Source organism: Saccopteryx bilineata, chromosome 5, assembly GCF_036850765.1.
Source record: "Saccopteryx bilineata isolate mSacBil1 chromosome 5, mSacBil1_pri_phased_curated, whole genome shotgun sequence".
NCBI classification, from domain to species: Eukaryota; Metazoa; Chordata; class Mammalia; order Chiroptera; family Emballonuridae; genus Saccopteryx; species Saccopteryx bilineata.
The window spans coordinates 207527377-207544482 of record NC_089494.1 but is presented as its reverse complement, the minus strand read 5'-3'; the positions used below and the strand labels follow the sequence as shown (position 1 = coordinate 207544482).

The 17106-nt window shown below is 40.4% G+C and overlaps 1 protein-coding gene across 7 annotated transcripts in view; it reads left to right on the top strand.

The window, feature by feature from the left end:
- ART3 (ADP-ribosyltransferase 3 (inactive)) overlaps positions 1-17106 on the top strand; it is a 159585-nt gene that overhangs the window by 118623 nt on the left and 23856 nt on the right. For 4 of the 7 annotated variants that reach the window (XM_066233726.1, XM_066233725.1, XM_066233720.1 and 1 more), the window contains exons 1-2: positions 11454-11548; positions 12739-12816. In XM_066233726.1, the coding sequence (XP_066089823.1) occupies positions 11534-11548; positions 12739-12816 (93 nt within the window). In that variant the 5' untranslated portion in view covers positions 11454-11533. Of the gene's footprint in view, positions 1-11453; positions 11549-12118; positions 12265-12738; positions 12817-17106 lie in introns of those variants that run through there. The other 3 variants (XM_066233722.1, XM_066233723.1, XM_066233721.1) reach the window with 2 other exon arrangements.

Genomic DNA, 17106 nt, shown 5'->3' with positions numbered 1-17106 from the left:
ATCTGCTTAGTAAGGCTACTTAGTTTCTTTCTTCCCTCTCTCCATCCCTCTCTTTCCTTATGAAGTGCCTATAGTATGAAAAACATTCTAGACATTCCAGGAGATGTGAAGATATGTTAACATATGAGTGACATACGTGAAATTTCTGAATGAGTGTCTTTGGAAAAAAGACATACCTCCCACACTTTAATATAACCCACTCCTCAAATGCACATATACATTTTGAAACCATTGCCATAGAGACCTATCGTCCTTGTTAAAAATGTGTGTGTGTCACTGCAGTAGGAAAAGAAGTTGAGAATAACTTAACTAACTTAGTTACGCCTAGTAACTTAAACATCTACCAACAGAGACCTGTTCACAAATATATATATATTATATTATAATTATGTACTGAATGTTATAAGGATAACATTCTGAATTCTTTTGAAAATACTAAGTAGATATGCTTTTCATTCCCTCTAATGAAGTCTATTTTGTCTGTATGCTGATCACCACTGAGATTAAGTCCAAGGGCAGGAAAAGTTAGATAATGCCAAAACATATTGGTTCATAGGATAGAGGAGAAGGAACTAGCATATAGTAAGTACCCCTAACTGGACTTGTGAGTAGAAGAATTGATCCCAGAACTGAAAGAAAAGGATAAGGGGAAAAGATTAGACTCCTATATCCTGGCTCCTCTGAACTGAACCCTGGAAAATGTTGATGTAGCAGTTTAGAAACAACCCAGTAGGTTTCAGGAAATCTTAGAGCAGTGGAAATTATTTTCTTGCCTCTCCCAGGGCTATTTTTATTTTTATTTTTTTTACAGAGACAGAGAGTCAGAGACAGGGATAGATAAGGATGGAGAGAAATGAGAAGCATCAATGATCAGTTTTACCTTGAAACACCTTAGTTGTTCATTGATTACCTTATCATATGTGCCTTGACTCCAGGCCTTCAGCAGACCGAGTAACCCCTTGCTCAAGCCAGTGACCTTGGGTCCAAGCTGGTGAGCTTTGCTCAAACCAGATGAGCTCGCACTCAAGCTGGCAACCTCGGGGTCTTGAACCTGGGTCCTCCGCATCCCAGTCCGACGCTCTATCCACTGCACCACTGCCTGGTCAGGCTCCCAGGGCTATTTTTGAGATCTCTTAGAAAAGCACCGTATCTAATGTAGGACCACCCAAGCAATAAGTTGGGGTAGCAAAATGGCAGAAATAGCTGGCAATAGACATAGATTCCGCTCCAGTGTTCTATAAAATCAAGGTAGTGATATACATTCCTAGGTTTTGCTTTGGGCCCTAATGAGGGTAACCGGGCACAAGCCAGCTATGACCTATAAGATGTTCAGCAAGGCCAAGGAAGCTTACCTAGGGTTTAGGGGAAGACCATCTAATAAGGTGAGAGGACATAGAAATTGTTCTTTAGAATACCCAATGCAGGCAACCCCATGTTCAGGGGTTAGAGAGAGCACTTGTAGAATACCCAATGCTGGGAGGCTGTGACTGGGGGAATTTACCAATTGAGCCCCCAAATCTGTAGAAAGTACTAAGTTACTGAACCAGTAATTAAATTTCAGCATTTCTAGAGAAAAGACTAACAGTTAAAGCTAGCAGGAAACAGACTACAGTTTTCCCCAACAGCAGAATATCACAGTGTGGATGAAGAACCACATACAAAAAGGAAACTGTATTTCTCTGTATTGGAAATCAACTTAATTCACAAACTATCATGCCCACTTATGGTAGAAACAATCTTTCCAATTAAAATTTAGTCACTTAGGAGTTTAAACAGTCTTTTTTTTTTTTTTTTTTTTTCATTTTTCCGAAGCTGGAAACGGGGAGGCAGTCAGACAGACTCCCGCATGCGTCCGACCGGGATCCACCCGGCATGCCCACCAGGGGGCGATGCTTTGCCCCTCTGGGGGGTCACTCTGTTGCGTCCAGAGCCATTCTAGCCCCTGAGGCAGAGGCCACAGAGCCATCCCCAGCGCCCGGGCCATCTTTGCTCCAATGGAGCCTCGCTGCGGGAGGGGAAGAGAGAGACAGAGAGGAAGGAGAGGGGGAGGGATGGAGAAGCAGATGGGCGCCTCTCCTGTGTGCCCTGGCAGGGAATCGAACCCGGGACTCCTGCACGCGGGGCCTACGCTCTACAGCTGAGCCAACCGGCCAGTGCCTAAACAGGTCTTTTTAAAGTAAACATTTAAATTCAAAATTCTTTTCTTCCTTTTTCTCTCCTGCCCTCCCGAAGACCCACCAATCTGCTGTGCCTTTGGATAGAGGTGTCATGTTCTGGTGCTGACCTCTAGTGGTCACTGGCCTTCAGTGAGTGTCTGATCCTCCTTGGTATTTGGATGAGGATAATTTATAGTCACTGCTGTAATATCTTAACTTAGCCTCCAGTCTCTACAATACACTATATATGTACCTTACATTACCTTATCACAACTCTAAGCTCCTTTGGATCTTTCAGCCTCTCCCATGGGCCATCACAACATTTCAGATGCTTTACAGTGGTGGTCTAAATCGAGACACAAATATCTCTGAGGGCACACAGAGACAGTCCAAGGAGTATGTGAACCAGATTCTTTTTTTATCATTTAAAAAAATCAGATGTATTTGGATATAACATATACATAAAATTCATCTATTTTAAATGTATAATTCTGTAACTTTTGGCAAATGTCTGTCATCATATAACTACCATGCAATCATTATATAAAATATTTCATCAAATTTTCATGTTCTTTATGGTCATCTCCTCCCTCAGCCCAAGGCCCTGGCAATCACTGATCTGCTTTCTGTCACTACAGTTTTGCCTTGTCTAAAATATCATTTAAATGTTACCCTACAGCAGGGGTAGTCAACCTTTTTATACCTACAGCCCACTTTTGTAGTATCTCTGTTAGTAGTTAAATTTTCTAACCGCCCACCAGTTCCACAGTAATGATGATTTATAAAGTACGGAAGTAACTTTACTTTATAAAATTTATAAAGCAGAGTCACAGCAAGTTAAAGCATATAATAATAATTACTTACCAAGTACTTTATGTTGGATTTTCGCTAAGTTTGGCAGAATAAATCTTTTTTTTAAATAAATTTTTATTTTAATGGGGTGACATCAATAAATCAGGGTACATACATTCAAAGAAAACATTTCCAGGTTATCTTGTCATTTAGTTCTGTTGCATACCCATCACCCGAAGAGAGATCGTCCTCCGCCACCCTCCATCCAGTTCTCTCTGTACCCTCCCCCTCCCCGTCTCCCTCCTTCCCTCCCCCCACCCCCCGTAACCACCACACTCCTGTCCATGCCTCTTAGTCTCGCTTCTATGTCCCACCAATGTATGGAATCCTGCAGTTCCTGTTTTTTTCTGATTCGCCCATTTCACCCCACACAATGCTACCAAGACTCCACCATTCCGCTGCAAGTGATCCGATGTCATCATTTCTCCTAGCTGAATAGTATACCATGGTGTATATGTGCCCCATCTTCTTCATCCAGTCCTCTATTTTTTTTTTTTACAGTGATTAAAAGCCTTTAAGCAAACTCTTGGCCAATACAGCAAGAATCCCTAAAAGAGTAGTGTCCTTAACATGTTCACCAAGTCCAAGTTGGCCCCATCACCATGCCAAATCCCTGAAAAATGCAACCCAACCACAGTTCAGTCTGTTAGGAGCTGTCACAGGGAGCAGGAGTCCAGGAAAGTTCCCCACAGGAAAAGTCCGCATGGCACTGGAATTGTTGTCACCATTCTATACTTTGCAGCTCATGTCCAAGTCCCAATGATCGCTGCTTCTAGCTGGTAATGATTCAGGTAGACTGGAAAGAATAAATCTTTATAAAACAACTTACTATAGTTAAATCTGTCTTTTTATTTATATTATACTTTGGTTGCTCCGCTACCACCCACCATGAAAGCTGGAACGCCCACTAGGGGGCGATAGGGACCAGGTTGACTACCACTGCCCTACAGTATGTAGCTGGTTGTGACTGACTTTTTAGCATAATGTTTTTGAGATTCATCTGTGATGTTATGTATCAGTAGTTCATTCCTTTTTTAAAAACAGCATTGATATGTAATTCAGATACCATACAATCCACCCATTTAAAATGTACAAGTGAGTAGTTTAGTTTTTAGTATATTCATAGAATTAATGCAACAATGACTATAGTAAGTTACTGAACTACTAATCTAAAGAAGGAAGTTTGTTTCTTTTTATTGCTAGGTAGAATTCTATGTGTTTTTCATTGACCAGTTGATGGAAATTTGGGTTGTTTCTATCTTCTGACTATTATGAATATTGCTGTTATGAGCATTTGAGTACAAGTCCATGCGAACATATGCTTTACTTTTTCTTGGGTAAATATCTAGGAGTAGTATTACTGGGTCTTATTGTATATATTAATATATGTTTAACTTAATAAAAACTGCTAATTGTTTTTTAAAAGTAGCTGTACTGTTTCGCATTTCCACTAGCAGTGCATGAGAATTGCTTCATGGTCATCCTCATCAGCATTTGATGTTGTCAATATTTTTAATTATAGCCATTCTAGTGGTGAATATATCATGGTTTTAATTACATTTACTGATGCCTAGTGATGTTGAACATCTCTTCTGCTTGTTTGTCATTCATACATTTTCCTTGGTGAAATGTCAGTTCCAATCTTTTGCCCACACCAATCATTAAAATCAATCTTTCCCTTGCTTGAAAAAGCTACAGTGTTGGTTCAACTCAATTTTGCCTCTGCCACCTCTACACATGGACGGTAGCTGGAGAAAAACACAGTGCTGTCATTCTGACTTCCGGTGGGCCCTCACGCAGTCCAGCAATCATACTTCATTTACTCTTCTATTTTTCTTGATGACTATTTTATATCTTCTCCAGTCTTATCAAATCTTTACCAGTTCAACCATCATCTTTTGTTATGATTGTTTTTTAAGAAAATTGAAACAATTGGAAAGCATCCTCAGCATCATAATCACTACTTTCCAGCATGTCAGTATACTGTCCTTCCCTGCCTCCTGCTCTCATCTAAGGCCACCTCATTGACTTGTATGCCAGGTCCCGCCCCCTTTTGTCTACTCAAGGACTTCGATCCAGTATTTCTCCCTCCTTTCTTCTATATTATCAACTCTCTCCTCCCTCTTCCATACTACCAATTTTTACCTTCTCTACTGAATCATTATTTAAACATGCTATTTTTTATCTTTACAATTTTTTCTCTTAGATCCTCTTTTTTTTTTTTTTTTTTGTACTTTTCTGAAGCTGGAAACGGGGAGAGACAGTCAGACAGACTCCCACATGCGCCCGACCAGGATCCACCCGGCACGCCCACCAGGGGGCGATGCTCTGCCCCTCCTGGATGTTGCTCTGCTGCGACCAGAGCCACTCTAGCACCTGGGGCAGAGGCCAAGGAGCCATCCCCAGCGCCCGGGCCATCCCTACTCCAATGGAGCCTCGGCTGCAGGAGGGAAAAAGAGACAGAGAGGAAGGAGAGGGGGAGGGGTGGAGAAGCAGATGGGCGCTTCTCCTATGTGCCCTGGCCGGGACTTCTGCACGCCAGGCTGATGCTCTACCACTGAGCCAACCGGCCAGGGCCCTCTTTTTTTTTTTCAGAAACAGAGAGAGAGTCAGAGAGAGAGAGAGAGATAGGGACAGACAGACAGAAATGGAGAGAGATGAGAAGCATCAATCTTTAGTTTTTCCTTGCGACACCTTAGTTGTTCATTGATTGCTTTCTCATATGTGCCTTGACCGTGGGCCTTCAGCAGATTGAGTAACCCCCTGCTCGAGCCAGCGACCTTGTTGGGTCCAAGCTGGTGAGCTTTGCTCAAACCAGATGAGCCCGCGCTCAAGCTGGTGACCTCGGGATCTCGAACCTGGGTCTTCCGCATCCCAGTCCAATGCTCTATCCACTGCGCCACTGCCTGGTCAGGCTTGGATCCTCTTCTTTATCTTCTCTCCAACCTTTCCATCGAGCCATTGTCTCATTTTTTTCTCTCCTTTACAGCAAAACTTCCAGAAGAGTTGAGTATTTGGCTTTTCCCAATTCCTTTTCTTTTCATTCTTTCTTACGCCATTTCAACCAGGCTTTCACGCTCAGTATCCATTAAAATTACTCTTTCCAAGGCTGTCAGTGGCCTCCACATAGCTAAATCCACTGATCACTTCTCAGTCCTGATCGGTTTTGACCTGAGAAGCATTTGACACTTTTGATCTTTCCTTTCTCTTGAAAATGTTTTCTTACTTTATTTCCAGGATATTTATCATGTAGTTTTTTTTCTATTTTAGTTATTGACCTCTTTATCCTTCCACTTATTCAAGCTAAAAATTTTGGAATTATCCTTTACCCCTCTCTTTCTCTTGCAGCCCACATCCAATCTGTCAGTGTATCCTACTGCTTGAGTCTTAAATATATATTCTGAATTTAAGTTCAAACATTTTTATCATGTAGGAAATTAGTATCACTACAGGCCATTTCCATTTCCTTTTTAATAACATCACATTTTAAAAAATATAATAGCTTTTTAGAACCCACAAATATTTTTCCTTATCATATCTGAAAATATGCTTAATTTAATCTTCAAAACTAGTATTTTTTTTTTTTGTATTTTTCTGAAGCTGGAAATGGGGAGAGACAGTCAGACAGACTCCCGCATGCGCCCGACCGGGATCCACCTGGCACGCCCACCAGGGGCCACGCTCTGCCCACCAGGGGGCGATGCTCTGCCCCTCCGGGGCGTCGCTCTGCCTCGACCAGAGCCACTCCAGCGCCTGGGGCAGAGGCCAAGGAGCCATCCCCAGTGCCCGGGCTATCTTTGCTCCAATGGAGCCTTGGCTGCGGGAAGGGAAGAGAGAGACAGAGAGGAAGGAGGGGGGTGGAGAAGCAAATGGGTGTTTCTCCTATGTGCCCTGGCCGGGAATCGAACCCGGGTCCCCCGCACGCCAGGCCGACGCTCTACCGCTGAGCCAACCAGCCACGGCCTCAAAACTAGTATTTTTAACAAGCTCAAATAAAGATGGCCTGTTTCTAACAAAATGACAACACACGCTCTCACCCCTCACCACTTTTACCGCTACCATCCTCGTTTGATCCACCATGATATCTGCTAGTATTATTATAATAACCTATAAACTGGTCTTCCTGCTTTTACCTTACAGATTATTCTCAGTATAACAGCCAGGATGATTCTCTTTAAAAAGTAGTCATCTCCTGCCATACCTCTGCTCAAACCTTGTGATTTGTTCCCCTTCTAGTAAACTCTAACATTCTTACAGTGGCCTACAAAGACACGATCTTCCTAACACCCTGCTTACCTCCCTGACTTTACCTCCAACTCTACTCTTCCCTGACCTACTAGTCTTCTGTTCCAGCTATACTGGACTGCTTGAATTCCCTCTGCCTGACCACTCTTCCACCACAGTCTTCATAGCTGATCTCCCCCATTTCCTTCAAGTCTTTGCTCAAATGTCACCTTTGCTGTGAGTCCTCCCTAACCATCCAATTTAAATTGCAAACTCTCTATGTACTCCTAATCTCCATTGTTCTACTTTTTTTAAAATAAAAAATGAGTACTTATTATATTTTAATATATTTATATAACTTATTTATTTTAGTTATTTGACTGTCTCCTATATTTATGAGAATATAAATTTGAAAAGGGCAAGATGTTTATTTTGTTCATTGTTATACCCCCTAATACTTAAAACAAAGCTAGGAACATTGTGAGGGCTCAAAAATTTGTTGGATGAATGATACCAAGATCCTGGCAGTTAACAGACCCTGACCAGATGACTCAGTGGATAGAGTATCATCCCAGCACACCGAGGTGGCAGGTTCGGTCCCTGGGCAGGGTACTTAGGAGGGAGCAATCAATGAGAGCACAACTAAATGAAGCAAATCACTCTCTCCCTCCCTTCCCCTCTCTCTCTCTCTCTCTCTCTCTCTCTAAAATCAATGGAAAAACTTTTTTAAAATGTTTATTTCACTGATTTTAGAGAGAGTAAGGGAGAGAGAGAGAGAGACAAGAACATTAATCTGCTCCTGTATGTGCCCTGACCAGGGATTGAACTGGCAATCCGTGGTTCAGGACGACACTCTAACCAACCGAGCTCTCTGGCCAGGGCAATGGAAAAACTGTTTATTTTTTTAAGATTTTTATTTTTTATTTTAGAGAAAGGATAGATAGAGAGAGAGAGAGAGAAGGAGAGAGAAAGGTGAAGGGGGGGCAAGCGGGAAGCATCACCTTGCAGTAGTTGCTTCCTGTATGTGCCTTGAACCAGGCAAGCCTGAGGTATTGAACCAGTGACCTCAATATTCCAAATTGACGCTTTATCCATTGTGCCACCACAGGTCAGGCGGAAAAGCTTTTTAAAAATTAGAATAAAATGGGGGGGGCTGGCTGGTTGGCTCAGTAGTAGAGCATCAGCCCAGCCTGTGGATACCCTGGTTCAATTCCCAGTCAGGGCACACAGGAGAAGCGACCATCTGCTTCTCTTCCCCTCCCCTTCCCCCTTCTCTTTCTCTCTCTTCCTCTCCTGCAGCAATGGCTGGATGGATTCAAGCGCATTGGCCCCAGGCACTGAGGATGGCTCTGTGGAGCTTCCACCTCAGGTGCTAAAAATAGCTCTATTGCCAGCTTGGGACCCAGATGGGCAGAGCATTTGCCCCAGAGTAGGGGTCATCAGGTGGATCCCGGTTGGGGTGCATGTGAGAATCTGTCTATCTCCCCTACTCTTACATAAAAAGAAAAAAATAGAAAGACAAAACTGGAAGAAAACAGGAGTGGAGCAAAGGCATACAGTATTGGGAATAAACAAGGAAAAATACCTTGAACATCATGCAGTGTTTATGTTCTTTTTGGTGGACTCAGTCTTTTGTGTTATATATAAATGAATCTGATAGGTTTGAGAAGACCAAAGGCAGGAAAACCCCACTATCACATTTTCTATAGGCCCACTTGCCTGGAACTTAAAAAGGAAAGTTAGAGGGTAATATGGTGGTTTCCAGAGGGAAGGGGGAGGGGGGTAAAGGAGTCCAAATATATGGTGACAGAGGATGGTTTGACTTTGAGTGATGAGCACACAATGCAATATACAGATGATGTATCATAGAAATGTACACTTAAAACTTACATGATCCTAATAACCAATGTCACCCCAATAAATTTAATTTTAAAAAAAGCAGGTCAGCATAAGCATAGGCCTGAAAACATGTACAAACATTCTTTTTTCTTCCTAACCAAACTGCATTTTTTTAAAAATGATACTATTTCTAGGAGCATATTTAGTGTATTTGATATTAAATTGCTTACTAGTAAGGTGGGAAGAGGTTAGAGGTTTTGAAGAGTCTGAAGAGGAGAGATGAGATAAGTTTTGTAAAAGTGGACGCATTTCATGATAGTTTAAAATTCAGTCTCATTGAATAATACACTGCTCACAAAAATGAGGGGATTAGGGACCATGCAGATACTCTGGTACTTCCAGCCTTTTGTATAGTGCACTTTCACCAATGATCAAAAAGTTAGTTTTGCATCTTATTTGCATAATCGAACAACTTACTTTGACTTGTCGTTTGCTTTTCTGATGTTCTTGTTTAATAAAAAAAAAGAAAATGCTTCTCTTTTTTTATTGCTTCATATTCATTTTGGAATATCCCCTATTTTTTGTGAACAGTATATACAGTGTGTCCGTAAAGTCATGGTGCACTTTTGACCGGTCACAGGAAAGCAACAAAAGACGATAGAAATGTGAAATCTGCACCAAATAAAAGGAAAGCTCTCCCAGTGTCATACTATTCAGTGCAGTTTGATGTGGGCTCACACACAGATATTTTAGGGCTCCTTAGGTAGCTATCCCGTATAGCCTCTACAGGTACAGACTCGTCACTGACTGATGGCCTACCAGAACAGGGTTTCTCCACCAAACTGCCGGTTTCCTTCAGCTGCTTATCCCACCGAGTAATGTTATTCCTATGTGGTGGCGCTTCATTATAAACGCGCCGATATTCACGTTGCACTTTGGTCACGGATTTGAATTTAGCGAGCCACAGAACACATTGAACTTTCCTAGGTACCGTCCACATCTCAATTGGCATGGCTGTGGGCTGCTCCGCTGTATACACGGTGTTACGTCATCATCTGCGCATGTGCACATGCTGCCACATCATCCTACAGAAACTGGGAGGGTTTTCCTTTTATTTGGTGCAGATTTCACATTTCTGTCGTCTTTTGTTGCTTTCCTTTGACCAGTAAATAAATATATATATGTATGTGCTCATATATATATATATATGTATGTGCTCATATATATATATATATATATGTATGTGCTCATAAAAACACAGAAAAATATACATAATTATATAGGTTGTTGAATTTTCACAAACTGAATAGCAACGTAATCAACACCCAGAACTACGCAGCATCCCAGGTGCTCTCCTTGTGCCCCATCTCTTCCAGTTACTACCTCCCGCCCGGGATAACCACTGTTTGACATCTAACGCTATAGATGTGTTTTGCCTGATTTTGTACTCTATGTAAAATAAGTTATGCAGTATATGCAGGTGTGTATCTCTTTTGGTCATAATACAGTTTGTGAGATTTATTCTCATTTGTTATATGTGGTTGGAGTCTATTTATTTTTAATGCTATACAAAATCCATTTTGTATAAATTATATAAATATACCACAATTTACCCTTTCTTTTATTGATAGGCATTTGTACAGTTTACAGTTTTTGGCTATTATGAATAGTGCTACTATCTAATACATTCAGTTAATATATTTTGATGTACATTTGCATGAATTTCCTAGAACACTCCCAGTTTTTTTTATCCCATCGGTGAACTCTTGAATGTTCTTCAGCTTCGCAGTCAATATATTAACTGTGTGTACCTCACTCAGATGAGAGTTATAGTGACAGGTATTACCAAATCCTTCCCTTCTTAGTGTTGTCACTAGGCTTTGTCTATACTTAAGATTCTTGACATGTATTCTGGTTAAATATGTATATTCATATATTTTATTAGATTTTCAATGTACTTTACTTGCTTGTGTATCCCAGCATCAGACACAGCACCTGAAATATAGTAAGCTGGTTGAGTGATGGCGATACTGTCATCATTGCCAGCAATTAACACAGCAAGTCCCCTTAGTTATGTGAACCGTCTAGCTAAGGTAAAGTCTTGCTTTAGTTCAACATCTCAGAGTCAAAGGGTTAGGAATGGGAAGTGATCACTCTGAGAAACCCAGAACTGAGGGCTCAGAACTGAATATGCCGTGTGGTTAGAGGGAATTGCTGTGGCTTTACAAGCCTCTTGGAGATTTCATGTGTTAACAGCCGTGATTCCAAGGGCCAGTGTGGGGGCCAGATATAAATAGCAGAACACAAATGGGGTAATGTGCCACTGCCAGCTACTGCTGGGGTGTTTATAAAAAGAAAAGCATTCCCTTCTCAGCTCTCACTGTCAACAGGCTCCCATTCTGGAGACACGCTCACCACAACTGAGAGAGTGGGGAAACAGTTTGAGACCTAGCATCATTTAAATGCAGAAAAGCCAGGTAAACATTTTTATTTACTTACACTCAGACTACAGAAGTGAAGAATTAAAAAAGAAAACAAACGAGAAAAACCCTGTTATCTGAGATTTCTTGGCACTTACTGCCTTGGGACAGTTGCTTGCCGAGTCTTATAGGCCAAATCTTTTTTGGATAGGGAAGTTTAAAACAAAAGTGTCATTTTTGGTATTATATTGTAATATCTTTAGCAAAACAAACAGCTCCTAAATAAAGGTGGGAACCTAGGGCCAAAGGGAAGACTGCCTTCTTCCCTCTGTGCTTTTATTCTCATATTCAGATGCCTGAATATTGTGTTGATATGATAAAATAGAGATTTTAGTTCAGTTCCAGTATGTCAATTGTTTGTATGTGGAGAGAATTGTAGAACACCGTTACTTGAATTATTTAATGACTCTGAGACAGCTTCAGCCTTATGGCCTCTTGTCCTCCTACTTACCCCTTTCAGTCTCATAAACATTGGGAGAATATTGGGCAATCAGTCAGCAGTTAGAGCCAGCAAAGTTGTATAATCTTATTAGAATTGCCGCATACCCAGTTCCTGCTTATTCTCATCCTGCCTTCAGAAAGTTAGGCAACACACTGGTCTTATCCTTGGGCTTCTCTTGAATGTGAATGTCTGAGGGAAGGAGGTCCCCTTGGATAGCCTTCTGCCTCGTATCCCTACTGGCTTCATCCTCTCCTTCATCCTGCCCAGATGGGTATGATTTGGTTTGCAAAGAAGATAAAAGAGTGGATGAAGTACTGGGCCCTAACTCCTGGAGGATTCTTAGAAACTGGGAGTTGAGAAACCAATTTTGAAATGTTTTTGTTTTTGTTTCATTTTAGTTGGTGTTAATTTCCTATGTGTACAGAGAGGAAATACAATGATAGCAAGAAAATATGAGCACCAGTGGCTGTGGTGGGAGAGACAGTCTATGTGGCGGAGGATGGAAATGGATAGACTCAATCTAATGCCATTTCCTGAACTTTTCTGAGTTTTTGTTTCCTCATCTGAATGGGGGTGGTAGACCAGTAGGCAAGATCCAGGCCCTCCATCCATTGGAATTTATTGATAATCGCTTTCTGAGCATCATGATACCCACTTTCACCCAGAATGAAAATATATGTTGTGTATCTTCCCTAAGCCTCTTTTTAAAAGTCTACTAAATTGGTATTTCTTCACTTTAATTTAGAAGAGAAAAATGAAGACAGGACATTTTGAAATGATCACCATGCTGCTGTCAGCTATGATGCTAGTGGATATCTTCCAGGTAATGTTGGGAATGGGAAGCATGGTCATTGGACTGGAAACTCTTAATATAACATAACTTAAGGCATCTGTGTGGGTTCATAATGCAAATGAGAGCAGACAGAATGGATAAATCTATTTTTTCAAGTAGCTTTCATCTTTTCATTTTATACGTATGATACATGTTAATTATGGAGAGTTGAAAAAATTAAAATTAAGTCAAAACAGGAGAGTAAAAAGCATCTACAGTCTCTCTACTTAGAGAGAAAGACTCAAGCTGTTGGTGTATAGTGTTCTCGGCAATTTTACGTGTGTGAATGTTTGGGTGTGTGTATTTAATTTACAAAATGGGTTCATACAGTACATATATTTTTTACCTTTTGAAGTTAATACTGTGCTACAAATGGCTCTCTAGGTCATTAAATATTCTGAAAACATGTATTTTTCCAAATAAGATGACGTTGCAGTGTTTGGTTGTATGTTTTTCACTAAATTACTATATAAGGACCATTTTCTCACATTCACTATTTTTTTATGATAGCGCCTTTATTTTTTTGCAGTTGAATCTTTAAATATTCTATAACATATTTTTATGGAAAATATGAGCTTGGTATCTCACTTAATTTTCCCCCCACATTATTAGCTGTCATATCACTACTATTTGTTTACTGATTTGAGGTGCTGCTTTTAAAATATTTTGAATTCATAAAATTTTATCCACTTTTGAATTTAATATTCTGATCCCTTGTCTATAGAACAATCATGTATTCTCTTGCCTGTATTGTGTGATTTTTATTTTATTTTCATTTTTATTTATTTATTTTTACAGAGACAGAGAGAAAGTCAAAGAGAGGGATAGACAGGGACAGACAGACAGGAACGGAGAGATGAGAAGCATCAATCGTTAGTTTTTTCATTGCGCATTGCAACACCTTAGTTGTTCATTGATTGCCTTCTCATACATACCTTGACCGCGGGCCTTCAGCAGACCGAGTAACCCCTCGCTCAAGCTGGCAACCTCGGGGTCTCAAACCTGGGTCTTCCGCATCCCAGTCCGACGCTCTATCCACTGCGCCACTGCCCGGTCAGGCTGTATTGTGTGATTTTTAATTGAGATATAACTCACATATAAAAATTACCATTTTAAAGTGCACAGTTCAGTGGTTATTTTAGATTCACCGTGTTATGCATAGTTTCACACTATCTCATTACAGAGCATTTTCATCAACCTCCCCCCAACAAAATCCTTTAGCTTTTTGCAGTCAGTTGCAATTCCTTCTTCCCTGCATCTCCTGGCCATCCCACCTGTGTTCTGTCTCTATGGATTTGCCTGTTCTAGACATTCCAGACATTTCATCTGAATGGAATCAGCAACATTGGTCCTTTTGTTTGGCTTCTTTCATTTATGATAACATTTTTAAGCTTCACCTGTGTTGCAGCATTTATTAGTACTTTATTCTTTTTTATAGCAGGATAATACTCCATTGTATGGTTATACCACATTTTGTTTATCCACCCATCAGTTTATGGACACTTGGGTTGTTCCTACTTTTTGGCTCTTATGAGTGAGTAGTGCTGCTATGAACTTTCATGTACAAGTTTTTGTGTGAACATATATTTTCAATTCTCTTGGTATGTACTTAGGAGCAGAATTGCTGGGCTATATGGTGACTCTATGTGGAACACTTTGAGCAGCTGCCAGACTGTTTTCCACAGTAGCTATAACATCTTAACATTCCCACCACAATGTATGAGGGTTCAGTTTCTCTACATCTTGCCAACACTTAATTACTTTTTTTTCCTTAATATAACCACCCTAATGATTATGAATTAGTATCTCATTGTGGTTTTGATTTGCACTTTTAATATTCTTTAGCAACATATAATTTTAAAATATTTTATAAATCTCCATAATTTCTTTTCTTGAACATTTAGATCATTTCATCAGTATTGGCCTTTGTTTCAATGGATAAATTGGAGGAAGAAAATATAATCAGTGTGTTCACCTAGCCTTTCGTATCTGTCCCTTAATGTCCATCCAGTGGTCCCTGAGTGGTGGTGGCATTTCTGAACTTTTTCACTGTTCAAGGCACTCACTGTACAGAACACACAATCAACTGTGGCCTTGGGCCAGAAAGACTCAATGTCTAAAATTAGACATGCGGAGACTGGCGAGAGGCATAGGAACAGACAGGAACACATCGGATCAACTCTGATGTGATACGAGGAATGTGGCAGGAGGTGGTGGCTTCAGGGTATGATGTCTTGTAATATGTTGAAGTCTTAAAGATAAATCAGGAATTGTGCCCAAGATACCTTCAGTACATTCTGTGCTGTAGAGGAAAGTGAATTTCTTGGCTAGGAGAGCCATGCTTCAGTCTCCTAACGCTCAAATTCCGTGTTCAAGAAACTGACCTACAGATTCAGAGTATAGGGGTCTTTCCCAGCAGAATATTCTGTGGCTGGTAATCAAGAAAAACAGTTTGTAAAATGGTATAATGAATTGTCTGCTCAACTTTTATAAAGGTTATTCTTTTTTCTTTTTTGTGACAGAGACAGAGGGACAGATAGAGACAGACAGACAGGAAGGGAGAGAGATGAGAAACATCAATTCTTCGTTGCAGCACCTTAGTTGTTCATTGACTGCTTTCTCATATGTGCCTTGACTGGGGGCTACAGCAGACTGAATGGCCCCTTGCTCAAGCCAGTGAACTTGGGCTCAAGCTAGTGAGCCTTACTCAAACCAGATGAGCCTGTGCTCAAGCTGGTGACCTCAGGGTTTGGAACCTGGGTCCTCTGCGTCCCAGTCCAACGCTCTATCCACTGTGCCACTGCCTGGTCAACCTAAGGATTGTTCTGAGAACAAAATAAAACATTTTGAAAAGTGCTACATAAATTTCAATGGTCTTCATCATTGGAAACAACATTTGATTAGAGAGACAGACAGACTTTGTAGCTAGATTGCCCAGTTTAAATATCAATTTCAGACAAGTTACTCAATCTGTGTCTAGAACTTCTCCCACTAAGGTCACCAGTTGAGAGTGTAGCTTATGCAACCAATGTGCCATAAAAGTAGTACAGAATAGTGCAAAGAGAATGATGTGGAGGATGCTATCCTTTTATTTGTAGAACCCTTCATTGGGGTCCCTGGGTAGATTTGCTCATCCTATTTTTTTTATCAGTATGCCAGTGTACAGGGTTCTTATTTAATTCACTTGAATATGTAGATGCTTGAACTTTGAAAGATAAATATAATGCAGACCCTGTCCTTGAGGAACTTAGAGTATAATACATATATTTCTATCATGAAATAATTAAAAATAACTACAGTTTGTTCAAGGCTTGGTATGTGCCAGGCTGGAGCTAAGGCTTTGTATATATTCATTGTATCATTTAATCCTTACATCTAATTCTATAATTAAAATGTTATTTCCGTACTTTATCCTCATATTTCTATGAAAAAAATTGAAACTTAGAAATGCCAAGTAACTTTCCCGTACCTAATTAGTACCTAGTTATCAACAGAAATAGAATTGGAACATACAACTGTCTTACTCCAAGCTAGAGTTAATTACATTCACCACCCTGCTTCTTACATGTATCATATATAAAGGTGGATTAAGCCTTTTTCATTTGTAAATGGCAGAAATAATGCAAACCTGCTCACGCAAATAAGGCATTTGTTGTTTCTAATGACAAACTGAAATACAGCCTTCAGGTACATCCAGACCCAGGGCCTTAAGTAATGTGTCAGGGCCTCATCCTATCCACCTCTCAGCTCTGCAAGCCTAGGATTCTCCATGGGGCTAAAAGCTTATGGTTTTAGAGAAAGAAAGAGTGCTCTGGGTTTTGAGCCAGATTCATCTCTTCTTATCACTGAGGCTGAAGGTGCAGAATCAGTCCTACCCAAACCACATAGACAAGGAAGAGGATGTCACTAAAAGAAAAGGGGTAATATTTGCCATTATGTATTTATCGTATATAGTATTTTCATGCATGATATTTCATATTCACTCAACAATTTTGAAGGGTTGAGTAAATCTGGCTAAGACTATTTTCAAAGCCAGTACTGCCACCCATTTCTTTTATGTTATACTCATTGTTTTTTCCTCTGCATCACAAGGTTTCAATGAATGAGTTACAGGCTTAATCATATCCATATCTCATCCTCTAACATTTACTCTTTTACACAAATAAGTCATAGTTGAGGAAAGCTATCAGTAGCAATGGAATGTACTTCATAAAAACATATCCAAAGTTGGTTGTAAGCAAGGAGGAGATTCCAGCAGGGCATGAGAGTGGGGAGGCAACA